This window comes from Vanessa atalanta, chromosome 19 (assembly GCF_905147765.1).
Source record: "Vanessa atalanta chromosome 19, ilVanAtal1.2, whole genome shotgun sequence".
NCBI classification, from domain to species: domain Eukaryota; kingdom Metazoa; phylum Arthropoda; class Insecta; order Lepidoptera; family Nymphalidae; genus Vanessa; species Vanessa atalanta.
The window spans coordinates 9143170-9157950 of record NC_061889.1 but is presented as its reverse complement, the minus strand read 5'-3'; the positions used below and the strand labels follow the sequence as shown (position 1 = coordinate 9157950).

At 32.8% G+C, this 14781-nt stretch overlaps 1 protein-coding gene across 1 annotated transcript in view; it reads left to right on the top strand.

Moving 5' to 3' along the window:
• LOC125071410 (F-box/LRR-repeat protein 7) overlaps window positions 1-7604 on the top strand; it is a 52225-nt gene extending 44621 nt beyond the window's left edge. Inside the window, exons 2-8 of the mRNA XM_047681641.1 lie at window positions 896-1123; window positions 2558-2749; window positions 3102-3246; window positions 4621-4806; window positions 5475-5620; window positions 6162-6335; window positions 7096-7604. Coding sequence (XP_047537597.1) covers window positions 908-1123; window positions 2558-2749; window positions 3102-3246; window positions 4621-4806; window positions 5475-5620; window positions 6162-6335; window positions 7096-7308 — 1272 coding nt within the window. The 5' untranslated portion in view covers window positions 896-907 and the 3' untranslated portion in view covers window positions 7309-7604. The remainder of the gene's footprint in view (window positions 1-895; window positions 1124-2557; window positions 2750-3101; window positions 3247-4620; window positions 4807-5474; window positions 5621-6161; window positions 6336-7095) is intronic.
• The last annotated feature ends 7177 nt before the right edge of the window (window positions 7605-14781 follow it).

Sequence of the window (14781 nt, the reverse complement as noted above, 5' to 3'; positions counted from 1 at the left end):
AGACTAGACAGCTACGGAGGAGAAATGCGTGCACAATATAAACACAAGGGTTTTTTTTATGATAAAGAAAAGCGGACGAGCAAATGCGCCACCTGATGGTAATCCAGAAACTATCACACTGTAAGAAATAATAACTATTCCTTACATCGTCAATGCACCTTAGTTCCCAAGGTTAGGTTAGGGTAGGAACTAAGATGTTATGTCCCTTGTGCCTGTAGTTACACTGGCTCACTCACTCTTCAAACTGGAACACAACAATACTGAGTACTGCTATTTGGCGGTAGAATATCTGATGAGTAGGTGGTACCTACCCAGACGGGCTTGACACAGCCTTACCACCAAGTAAAGTGTGTGCGCAAACTCAAAGTACACGCTTTATTCCCTCATAATCCCCTAGGACGGTAAATCCGACAAAACCAGAAGGAGTTTAGGCGCAGGACTAACTTTTACATACTTTCCAAAGCACAAGAGTGTACTTTTTACTTTGAAATTGCAGACTGTTACTATGAGTTTATCGATAGAAACACCCAAAAGCTTTATATTCGCCAGAGTGTTGGGTTCTGCGGCCTTTATATCTAGTCGCTAGACTATCGGGGAAGTCATTGACACAATAAACCTATACTCAACCATAATTTTATCAATATCAATAACATATACTTAGGTAAATCCCACATACACAACTTAGTAAAACGTTGATAAAGAAACAATTCAGTTTTCTGCGTAGATAAATAATAAAACTAATGGAAGAGCCGAAGTATTCCCAAGAAAGTTTAGCGTTGGGCAGTCTGTCAGCCTAAAAATCTGTCGTAAATTTTTTCTTCCAATGTTATAAAAAACTGACTGAAAGTGATTATGGCATGCGAATGTTGATGTGATTTTTCAATCCATTTTTCAGAATTCCTGCACTATGTCAAGCGGGAGTTGCTCTGGGCCGGGTGTCTGCGGAGGGGCCAGAAGACGGCCACCTCCTCCTCCCGAGCCAGCACTCTCCCTCGCTGCTGACCTCAGCGAGCTGAGTTTGGACCAGGGCTATCACACATTGGCCGACTGTGGTCCACCAAGAAGACGTCGTGATAACACACTATCTGATGCTTTGTGGCTTAAGATATTATCGTATCTAGAGGTAAATGTTATTTAATCTTATATTACATTATTCAGGCCTCATATCGAATAAGTTTATTCGGAAACAGTTGACGCGGTCAAGCGAACCAAATTTTGTTCTATGATAACAAATTATGCCTTTGCGTCGTTTCGAGCAACTGGATCTAGAAGTAATATTGTGTAAAGTCGCATCATAATCGACTCTAATGGTGATAAGAGGATTAGTATATATTTCGCCTAGAGAATAGGTAGTGCGGTTCAACAGTGAAATAGTGTTAACATTTTTACCACAATTATTTACTTTTTATCCGTGGAATAAAAAAAAACGTCCTTCCATCCCACTATTCCCATCCCTGTGGTATCATTTGAATCCTATTACAAATTCCACAACCTAATTATTATATCGAGTCAATGAACTTAAAGTTGAGAAGGAGAAATGGAAAAAAAACGAGTCATCGCTTGAATAACACTTCAGATTAGTTGCTTGGTAGTTGGATGCGGAAAGTCGGAAACAACCAAAAAAAGTTAGTTCACGCTCGCGACTCGAAACTTTTGCGTTTTTTGTACACTGGAATATCGGATAAATCAGAGCGACGGATAAACGAAGGTCGAATAAAAGTACATTTACTGTACCTAACAGACATATTAGTAAACTTAATGTTTAGTTAAACACTAATTTCTCACTCTTATGATCAATTTATTATTCGAAAGGAGAAACAATGCAAAACATGAAATAAAACCAAATAAATGTTTGCCTTTCTGCGATAAATGCCTTTATAAAAATATACGTCATTCCATATCTTCTATTCGTATTTTAACGGACTTAAAAAATGTTCGTATAGCAGGTCAATAATTACGAATCGATTTTTCTCTTTTCGTCTTTGGCAATTTAACATTCTAATGAAAGAGACAAAACATTGTGTACTACTATATATATATAATTATACTATTAGAATATTGAGAAAGAAGTAAATTAAAATCCTGAATAAAAGATGTTATTCTGTGTGAATTTTTGCTTTTTTATGTGATATCGGTAGGCGGACGAGCAAATAGGTTATCTGATGGTAAGTGGTCACTACCGCCCATAGACAATGGCGCTGTAAAAAATATTAACCATTCCTTACATCACCAATGAGCAACCAACCTCGGGAACTAAGATGTTATGTCCCTTTTGCCTGTAGTTATACTGGCTCACTGACCCTTCAAACCGGAACACAACAATACTGAATACTGCTGTTTGGCGGTAGAATATCTGATGAGTGGGTGGTACCTACACAGACGGGCTTGCACAAAGCCCTACCACCAAGTGTACTGCTATTAATATAGTAATAAACATCAAATTGTATTTGAAAGTTTAGAATATTTATTCAACTGAAACATCTACACAAACTAAGTAGGTACGTCAGGAAAAATATCGTTATAAAGCCCATGATAAACAATATTTTTTCAATTCTAGGTTTCAGACTTATGTCGAATGTCACGGGTATGTAGAAGATGGTCAAGGTTCGTGGCCAGGTTGACAGTGAGGCCAGAACCATGGAGAAGAGTAAGGGCTGCTGGTCCTTTAGAAATAGCGGCTCGATGTGCGGGTGCCAGAGCTGGACCCTGTGTAAGCGCTGTCCGGGAGTGGCGGTCGAAGACTTGTGCGGTATGTTGATCGAACATTTTTACAGTAGTAGTTTTCACCATTAAGTTTTGTTAAAAATTTATTACAAGATTTTCCAAAAAGGAAAACATTAGCAAATGAATATTCAATGAAACCTTTCTTCCAGCAGCATTTTTATTACCTTATTTTACAAATATATATTTTTTCTATATACATTGATAATATTTAACAAAAAACATTATTTAATTTAATAGGAAATCATTGAATATTGAGTGTAGTACTATGGAAACTTTCAGAGAAAACTTGGTACTAGACATGACTTGGAATGACATTAATGTGGCTAGTTTATATTAATAACTTTAAATTAAATTTAAACATATATCTTTATTTACAGATAACTGTTGCTGGTGCTCAATTATTAGCAGCTACTTTCAGAAACTTGACGCATCTGGCATTAACCGGTTCTAATACAATGGACGCAAGAGCATTGGCACCTCTTATCACAGATTTAGTGGATTTAAGGCATATTGATCTAACTGGTATGTTATTTTAGTTTTAAATGTATTGTTGGTTAATTCTGAGATTCCAAGTATTCATAATTTGATTTATATTTGTTTATTTCACTGTCTCTGTCTTAATTAAATCTTGGGATATCCGAACGTTTGACACATATCAACGTTCGGATATTACAAGAAAATAATTTAATTCGGTACTTATAGATAGGTGAGAGGGGCAATGAAATTAACAAATATATGGAGCATAACATCTTGGTTACCATTGGTTGGTGGCGCACTAACCTAAATTATGACAGTAACAATCTCTATAGGTTGTTTGCATTATATTTACAAATATAAAAAAAAACGTATAAGGAAATATTATATGTCTTGACAATAATGTAAAACAAAAATATGTTTAACATAAAAAGGCTAAATTTAAAGCGGGTGACACTGCGAAGTGCAGCTGTTTATATAATCTATATTAATATGAAATCTATATCAGTCTGTTTGTTTGTTGTTCTTTCACTGCCAAACCTTTGAACCGAATTTGATTAAATTTAGCACGGCAAGCTAGTTTAGCACGTCCAATCCCTAAAAAGGAAGCGAAGTCACAGGCCATAACTATTACCCTATAAAGCTGTAAATAACGCGCTAGTCTATAATATAGATAAATAAAACTTAGATTTACATATCACTTACGATTGACTACTAATTCTTTCACGATCAAACCACTCAACCGAATTAAATAAATTCTGTATCTGTATCATTAGCTACTTTTTTAACCCCTAAAACACGAGAGAAACTGTAGGCGACAAAATTATAAACTAAACATTCTCTGAAAGACGCTCCAAATTCTGGTTTAAGTTTCAATTAGGCATTCTAAAATATATTTCCTTACTTTTTATTAATAAGTTCAACTTTTATAATTTAAAAAGCAATATAATACCTCGGTTCTTTGTGAATATCAATTAAACACGTGTATTACTTAAGAAGTTTAAGGAACTTATATCAAACGTCCTATTAATTATTCCGACGACTTATACTGTTGGAGTTGCGATTTTGTTATCAAAGTTTAAGTAAAACTCGTGTTCTAACAACAGATAATTGGATTTGAAATTATATTTGTGAACAAAATCAAAACATCGAAGTTTTTATAATATTTTCTTTCTCACGTTTTTTAGCTTCAGCGTTTTATAGAATTCTCAATTTTGTAATTAAATACAAGATTTAAAAAAAGTTCTGATTTATTAATTAAACTTTAAAGAAATAATTATTATAAAATAGTACTTCTTTTTTAAGAAAACACAATTTATTATCGTTTATGACATTGATCATTCAGTCGTATGACCATCACACTAGAGAGATTTCACGTCCATGGTCTATTTTCTTTTAAAAATGAAATCTTTATAATTTCAGGTTGTCCAAACGTAGACTGGCCAGAGTGGGCGTGGCTCGAAAGCCGGTTAACGACGAGAAGGCCTCCCATAGAATACATCGACCTAACTGACTGCAGTGCGGTCTCTGATGCGGGTCTATGTGCTTTACTCCATACCTGTCCGTCTTTACAATATCTCTACCTCAGGAGATGTACTCTAGTCACAGGTAAGATGTTGATATGTACATTTATATCTTCAGTTAATATGAAGTAAATATGTAGAGTATTTTATATCAGTATCATAACAGAGATCCAGAAACTGTCACTAAAGTTGAAAGGTAAGGGAGCAAGTGTAACTGCAGGTACAGGTAGCTCCTAAGGTTAAAAGGTGACCAAATAAGGTTCATTTTTCCGTATAATTATTACACAAAAAAAATACTTTAATTTCCTTACCATATAAAATGTGTTGCGATGTGATTCGATGCGACACGTGTATTCTATTCCAACCATAAAACAATCAATAATAGTCACTATGGATTTGTGAAAAAATGGCGTTTTGAACGTCGACGAAACTGTTATTTTGGATGTAAAATTAAAGTGGATATATGTAGTTAAGTGTAATAGTGTTGTATTATAAATAAAGATATATTAATCATAAAATCGTAGTAGTGCACAATATAGTTGAGTTATTAGCGAATCTTATGAAATACGTGATTCTAAGGTTTGTTTATCTTTATTCCCACTTTCATTGGAATAGGCTATACGTAATCATACCTTACACTTTCGCGTATGAGGTGTGTAATTTATAACTTTGACCACAGGATATGTCAATTTCTATCGATGGTGTCACAATAAACATTATAAATTCATGTATTCTTATTATTTTCTATTATAGATGCAGGCGTTAGATGGATACCTTCATATTGCGCACTCAAGGAGTTGAGTGTGTCTGACTGCACGGGAGTCACGGACTTCGGTCTATACGAGCTAGCGAAATTGGGACCTGCGTTGCGGTATCTCTCAGTCGCAAAATGTTCACAGGTAATCCATACTTAAATTCAGTTAATACCTTCTGGATCTCTACACTTTGTAGTTTGTCCCCTGACTGTATTTGAATGTGTAGTAAACAGTGTGCTGTGTTGTTTATAATTGACTAGCTGTCTGTCCCGACTTCGTATGATATTTTTCCTTTTTTTAAGCAATATGTATAAACATATGTAACCTATGTATAAATATATGAATGCTACACGCATTGTATGTAGGATATATATTTCCTATCATCGATCATTTGTAATTGCGAAATTTTAAAGGTAATATTAATCTAATATTTATTTTAATAAGGCCCGATACGTTTGTCCCTTTTTTTAAAGATACAAATTGTTACTAATTTAGGTCCGTCCTAGAACTGTTAACTTAATAATACAGACGAAACTTGTATCTTTATAATATTAGTATGATCGAATACTAAGTTTGTCAGTTTGTATGTTTAAAAAACAATCTTACAATAGGTGAGTTGTTTTCACGAATTGAAGACCAAGGCAACGAAGTCACGGCTAATAACGAATAAAATATTTTATTCCAGGTATCAGATTCGGGTATAAGTACGTTAGCAAGGCGTTGTTACAAGCTCCGTTACCTGAATGCGAGAGGTTGCGGTGCGCTGGGTGATGATGGAGTAGAAGCAATCGGACGAGGATGCTCAAGGTTACGAGCTCTCGATCTTGGTGCTACTGATGTTTCTGAAGCTGGTTTACAGGTACTAGATTTAATACCTTTAATAACTTTTAATAACTTTTTACCGCTGGTAGCTTCACTTAATATAATGACCATTCAAAAGTGCTTGTAAAAGCCTACTTAAATAAGAGACTATTTGGCTGAATTTTGACCACAGTAGATATTTATTATGATATACTATTATTTATTTATATATTAATACTTTATTGCAAAACAAAAATATTTATTGTAAAAAGGGGCATAATGCATTCTTTACCAGCCAAACTTAGACTGTAGGTAGAAAAGATTTATTATGTACAGTTGTAAAGTTAAAGAGTTTGCTTAATTATAAAAACACATTCATATAAACGAAAATATACATAGGTATATATGGTTCAAATCTAAAACCAGTACTTCCGTACAACTATATTTTAATTTGATAATTAATTGTAAATAATTAAGGCGCAGTGTTTAATAAAAAGAGTAAAAAAAAATTGACACGATATGCCCATTCGAACCTGATAACTTAGATGCAAACCTTTAACATATTTTACACTAGCTGGACCTGTGGCTTTACCCGCGCGAAATTAATAAAACACTTACTTCTAAGCCCATTTTACCCCCTTAGGGGTGATTTCGTGAAATCCGTTCTTAGCGGATAGCTATGGAGGATCTCCATCCTATAAGGAACCTACCTGCCAAATTTCAAGTTTTTAGGTGTTATAGTTTCTGAAATTTCATGATTAATAATTTAGCGGTGTTTCGTTTTTATATGTATAGATTATATTATTTATCATTTACAGATCCTGGCACGATGCTGTCCCAATCTAAAGAAATTAGCTTTAAGAGGCTGTGAATTGATAGGCGACGACGGTCTCGAAGCAGTTGCTTATTACTGTCGGGGACTTACTCAATTGAACATACAGGACACGCCAGTCACATTACGAGGTTACAGGGCGGTGAAGAAGTACTGTAAAAGATGTGTTATTGAACATACAAATCCAGGATTCTGTTGAACATGTGTGTAAATACTTGGTTCTCTTAGGTCTTGACGTTCAAGAAGCAAGAAAACATCACGCAGGAATTGTTCATCTCTACAAGTTAGATATTCGTGCCTTTTTATCTGAACACGATGCGTACTTAGAGTTTCCCAGATTGGTTGATATTTATTGTTATTGCTTTGGGACGTATCTTTAAGTTTTATAGCCTTTACAACGTGTATAACTCTTTTCAATAAACGAACTACCTAATGCAAGAATTCTCAAAATCGGAAATGTAAATCGCTGATAATATTAGTATTGATAATACCTATGTTTATATGTTTGGTGCATCAAATGTTCTGAACGTTTCCGTTCATTTTTGGAATGTATAATTTTGCTGGTAATATAATCTATATTTGTTTAGGTTATTTGGAAATTCCGGTTCAAATAACACGTTAGTTTTGCAGCTTTGGTACAGTAATAACATTAAAATTGAAGATAAAAATAACCGTTTGGTATAGTGCCCAATTTTAATGTTCCATTTGAAATTTCAGATATAGTCAAATTGAAATCAATCGACTTTGATTTTAGTTTGAAATAAAATTGGTTAAGAGAAAAGACGTTTGAATATAATATATTTTGCCTTTTTGTGAAACTCATGGAGAGTCTATGTATATAAATAGATATAAGATTAGGTTTTAATTATTATTAATGATTTTTGTGTTGAAAATAAAAAAAAAATTGATGAAGTTCAGACTTATACCTTTGAGGTTATTTAAAAAAATAGCTTGTACGTTCTAGGTGCTATATTGAATATTTTTCGAATATCTGTATTATAGCTTTATAATTATGTTTTATTGTAAATAATGTTTGTCAAAATAAGATAATACCAATATTTTCTAAACAAAATAAAACAAAATTAAAGAAAAATCAATACGAAGTTGTCATTACAATTACATCAATTCAAAAAGTTCCTTAAAAAATAATGGGTTGATTGTACACGAAAATCTTGAATAAAAACTTTAAATGTAAATTCAATATTATGTAAATCAAAAACATTTTATGTTAATAAGTTCTGAAAATTTAAAAGGATTTTTAATATCAAACGGAAAAAAATAAACAACAAGTATAAAGGCTAAGGTTTGTATATACCTTGGATTGAAATAAATGTAAATGTTTTAAATTATAGATAAGTATATTTATAAATAAAGAACGACTCATTCTTTTTCATTCACTGATCAGTATTGAATAGCATTCACTGAATAGCATTTTTTAAAACTAAAATTATATTTAAAAATCGAAAAATTATATACGTCGAATGTCGTCAATGGAATGTATTTATTCTTCGAATGTTATTTTGAAAACTCTAAAAAGGCAATTGTTTGCTCAATATCCTTTTATTGACGAACAACGATCACGCACGATATTCGGTATAATATTAATAATAAACTTCAACATTATTTGTATAATATGTAAATACGTAAATGTTTAACTGATTTTTAGGTTAAAAATTCCCTAAATATCCATATTAAAATTGATGGCAGGTGAAGTTATAAAAAGGCGAAATAAATTCACATACGAAAAATATATTACGTCATTGTGGTTACGTTTTTATTTTGTAAAAATTATATTAAAATAGTGCATAGTCTATGGGTCTTTCGAAAATAATTTGCTCAATAAACACGGACCTAAAATGAGTACAAACGTAACCTTATTAAACAAAAATCGTACTGATGGGCGAAGCGTGCTGCGTACCAGTGTGTACCATCGCCGACTCTCGACGCGCTATATGTACATGTGTGTGTAATTGGCGTATGACAAACGAAATTGTCGTACGCATTACCCACATAGATATTTTTCGTCGTTTGAGCGTAACCAGCATCGAAAATCACAAACTTTAGCATTCATAATATTAGGAAGATAACAAACGGTTATACAGCTAAAGTTTCGACATCGATTTATTTATTTATATATTAAATTATTTTATTTCTAAAATAATTGTATAAACTATGCAGTCCCATTTTTATATTGAAATATGGTCACACTTTTTGTTGATAATAGTTTTTATATCATGATTATTTTCATATATTTTTCAGGTTTATGCAATTGTATAGAACTACTTAACTTACATATATGAGTTCTATATTTTAATACCCTGGAATTTTCAGATGATTTTTTATGACAAAATTATTTCATGTCATCGTAAAAATATTTTAGAGTTACTTTTTATATCGGTACCGTTAGTTTGTCATTAAAAGGCGGTGTAATATAATGTTTTTATGTCAGTGTATAATATATTGTAACATAAATTGTTACTATTCTTTATTCAAAATATTCATCTTTTTTAAAATCAATTTAAAAAATATAGGTCGCACGGTAAAAATATAATGAACCAAAGTTCTTAAATTATATTATTTACATTTATAGTCAATTCGTAGCTTTGAAAAGGCGAAAGTAAGGAGAAAGTAACCGAGTTATTTAACAATGACGCTTCCCAAGTAAATTTAAAATGGCGGCTAACGTCATGACGATATTTGGTCGTCATTTTATTCTCGTTTACCCCGACTATGATACAAATAAATGAAAACGATAAAATGTGAAATTTTCGCCCTTTTTTAAATCTTGTATTTTCATATTTTTGCTTAATATAATTTTACAAAAATATTAAGGCGTGCCATAGACAACAAAATAATTAAATTTTTCAAACTGTCATAGTATTTAAGATTAAGGTTGTACAATTACGGGAGTGAATATAGTTTACTATAAATATGTAATTACACGATTTCGACATTATCTTCAAAAGATATTGTGTTTTATAAATATCTGTAATTAACTCATTGCCATTGTTTTTTGAGTTTTAATTAAAATATCATTTATATGGTGACATAAAAAGTTGTTTCATTATATTTACGAGATTTTATTTCATATCGCCTGTTAGTATGTGTCGATTAAATGTTGTTTATATTATTTAAAGCCGTATATAATAGAAAGAGACCGAGAATTAGAGAAAGAGGGAAAGATCATTTGGAGAAATAATGTTTTATCATTATAATAAAAAAAATATATTATAATCTTTTCGACCATTTCAATCTCTTATAAGCCTTGGAAAAGAACCTCGTTCCATTAAAAGGTGGGTTATTCATTGAATTTATTAAGGCTTTCCTTTTCTGTATAAGTGAAAATGGGTCAATGACCTTTGTATTATATCTGCTGCATATATTTTAATTTCGAAGGTGAATATTTTAATAACCGAACCATAATTTAAATGGAAGCGAACCAATTATTTTAACAAAATCCATTCCGTGGTTGCAACTCAATTTCAACAATGATGAACGAGCTGGAAATAAACCCGATAATAGGATTGCTTCTTGTTTTATTATGAAATATAAAAGTCAATCTTTGATCTTTTTTAATTCAATTTATATTATAAGTTGAATAAAGTATACGAACTATTAAAAATTGATTCAAAAAACTGTATTTGAAAGGCGAATAAATAAAAAACATTGGTTCGATCTACAAGGAACTAATAAAAGTACGAAACATTAACTGGTACCTCTTGGTATTACTTATTGCTATTTTTTTTTGTTAAGAAGATCCTAAATAGTTTTAAGAAAAAGGTTTCACATATAATATATTCTATTTATTATTTGACGCAACGGAATCTGCAGAAAATACTTAGGTCTAAAGAGTAACCAGCTTATAAAGGATCCTTACCCACTAAAAGTTCTACTAAGTTCCACCGAAGACGGCCATCGCAGAGACATAGATCGAAGATGCGAGGCAATCCCAATTAATGTCCTCTTCAGGACTGACAGACCCACTGAAACTGGGCTCGCGGGGCTCCTTTCTTATACCTGTCTAACCCTTAAGTTACATGATATATTTTAAAGCCTTGAGAAAGCATCGGTGTCTTCGAGCTATGCTGGTCCACAGACATAAGGTATCCGCAGGAGAATACGTCTTTCAGAAGAATCACTGTGTAGCATCATCGACATGACTGTTTGCAGGGAGGGGTCTTGTCCAAGTACACAGGCCAGGATGAGTAATGAAAATTCATCCTTGAAGTGTCTATGATAACTATAGCAAATATAAATAGGAATATATCAAAAGGTAAGAAAATTATATTTAAGGATTTTATTTTCACTCTAATAGTTAAAAATAAAAAGTATCAATTTGTATAGGTCCTAAGGTAGTAATAGAGAAAGGCCAATCAGACAGTGAAATAAAAAAAATCAGGAACGAGGACCACATAGATCGAGCCCACAATCTTGCTGAACCCAAGGGAATAATTTAATCGAACGAAATAGCTTTTCGACCAGATGTATCGTCGAGAGTAGATAGATAGTCAACAGCAGACATCATTATCAAAACCTATTTACTAAAGACGGTTTTGTACGCCATTGACATTGTTAATCTATCTTCAATTTACTTGCGGTCGGTATTTCATCGCCATCCATTTCAAATTTGTCAAGCTGTTTAAAGATTTGCCATAATTTTACAACTGGCCCCAGCCTGAAGTCAACTCTCACAAGTGATGTAAGTTCTGTTTATATTATAGAAAGGTTTTCTCGGATATATTCTACGCCTCAATTTCGTCACAGAGAAAGGGCCCTTCTATTACTGCCTTGTATATTTAAGAATAGAAAAAAAAGGTAATTAAATCATTGATCTCAGTGATTTTTAATTAAATATTTATTTTTTCTTTTTCAATTACATTTTGTATACAAAAATGTGTCTTTTTACTGTTAGAATTTTTTTATAAATTATTTTTTTGTGTAAAAATTAAGACGAAACATATTGAATTATTTACTTATTAAAAATGTAAATAAATAAATTATTACCACGCGGTCAAGATTTATACAGTAGCTATTTTTAAAAATATTAAAATAATTTTTATTTATTTTGTGGTAGTGGATTTTTCATATTCCAAGTATTTAATAAATTTATAACTTATCTCATATTGTATAACGTTCAAATTTCTTTGCAGTTCATTTTATCTTATTGATAGACCCTTCTTTATCGTAGAACACATTTTCATCAATCACCAATCCAATTTAAGTTCAACCTCAGCTCAGTCAAGTTACGTCTGTACATATGACGAGACCATCCAAATCAAATCAAAATATATTTTAATTCAAGACTCTTGTTAATATTTTCGAATCATTTTACATGATTAATTAAATTTAAGGTTCTGGCTGGCACTGGCTTTTATTATAGATAGAAAAAAGTTACTCGTTTCCACCAATTAAAATCTATAATATACGCGTTAAAATCAAGTTATCACTTCAAAAAAGATTATGGGAGGGTAAACCGCTTCGTTACGTACCGCGTTACGGCGTTAGTCTGTCTGGCTTCCTTTTCCCTTATGCATACGGCAGCGGTAGGTAGGCAATAATGAGACTAATAATGTACATACACAAAATTATAATTTACATAATCAAAGTAATAATCTAAGCTGTACTCAAGTGGAACAATTTCAATATTAAATAGTTCAACTTAGATTAGTTTAAGTTATCAATTCTGCCGGGCGTCCCAAGACGCATACGTATTTTTTGTCTATATAATGATCATTAGGTAATACGATTCATTTATGAAATTTTATTGTGGATGCAAATACCTTCGCAATAAACGACATGATACTAGATATATACAAACTAGCAGAACCTGCAAGGAAGTTTGTGATAAAAAATCTTCAAGAACTTGCATACAATTTTCCCCCTGAAGGCTAAAAGAAGTAGTTTATTTTTGGGGTTCAAGCTTGCTTTCAATAAAATTTTATCGCATATTAACATATTCAGTGGTGTATTCGTGAAAGGGTAACAGACAGAGTTACTTTCGCATTTATAATATTAAAGATACAAGAAAATGTATAATATTGAGATTCTGAGAAATAGACACTGATCCGTTATCTGACTGACATTTCTAACCGAGCGAAGCTGAGTTTACCTGCAAAGGACGACAAATGAGAAAAGAGCCTCTAGAGCTTTGAATCTAATGTAAATTCTAAAAAAAAAACATAAAGAATTTTACATTTAAAGTAAAAGTAATCTTTAGGTGTTCTAATCATTTCTTTAAACCCTGATATACTTATTAACAAGAGTCGATGTAGAAAAAGTTCATTAGTTTTCTATGTTGTCTTGGGTCTGGGTGTTTGTGGTACCGTCGTTACTTCTGATTTTTCATACCACAACTGCTTTAGCTACTTACATTGGGATCAGAGCAATGTGATGTTGCCCAATTTTTATTTATTATTATTAATTATATCTATTGATAAAATCGATTACCATTGTACTATTTCTTCTTTAAATACATAGTCTCATTAGTTAATAAGCCTCTCCCTGAAACGCTCCACTATCTACCCAAATCTAAATCAAATATATCACTATCTACCCAATTTTATTAAATCGTAAAAAGACCAGACGAACGATTCGATGAATGACGTATCTATCAAGTCTGTTCATTCGTCTAATAGCGCTATTTACCGAATTAGGTAACAAATTACACGTCGTGTGTTCATAGATTTCGTAATAGCATCATAAAGCTTTGGTTAGGGTTCGATTATTTGTCTTTATGTGGATATATTTAGTCGTTAAACATTATGTCCATTTAATTATAGAACACTAGTTGTCGCTCGCACCTTTAACGGTTGGTCATCAAGTACTAGGCATAAGAAAGTAGAGTTACAGCTGGCTTATTATTAAATATCATCAAATTCTCTCTCTCGCTGCCGAGCGTTATCAACGCTGTGCTCGGTAGCGAGGAGTGCTGGTCGCAAATGCGCTCCTTCTGCGAAAACGTCATGTCTCAGAAGGAGGCAATGGAACGAGAGCGGGAGGCGGATGCTGCTGCAGTCCCGATCCGCCGAAGAAGACCGGGGAGGAGGAAACAACGCTACGCGCACCTATGTAGGCACCCCGCCTCAATAGGCACAATAAGCACTTGGAGGGTTCTGAGTACCCCGAAAATCCCCGCTAGGAATTGGAGGCCCGTATAGGTGGCTGACCGACAGGGCGTTACGGTCGGTACGTTACGATCGCATGCTAATGCGAAATATGCGAAATCGATCCTGTGGAAGTTAAAAAGAACAGACAGAGAGGGTACCGTTTTTTTAGTTGATTTTCCGGTGACATTCTGAGCACCGACAAGTCCCACATATTTAACTTCACGTTGGGGAAACGGGTAAAGCGGGTTTTTCCAGCGAGGAAAAAAAATATCCTGTCCTTTTGTTTGGAACTTATATCACCACGCAGCGACAACATGGGTTGGTTACACTCAATTGGCTGAATTACAATACAGACACATGCAGATTTCCTCACGATGTTTTCCTTCATCTTCGACCAGAAGATGAATAAATACAAATTAAGCATAAAATTTTGTCAGTGGTGTTAACCTGGGTTTGAACGAGCAATCATAGAGTATCTAATATTTATTATATCGTTAGCGAACGAAGTGGAAATACAATGACTTTTAATTTTTATTAATATATTACCTAGGTAATAAAAAGTATCA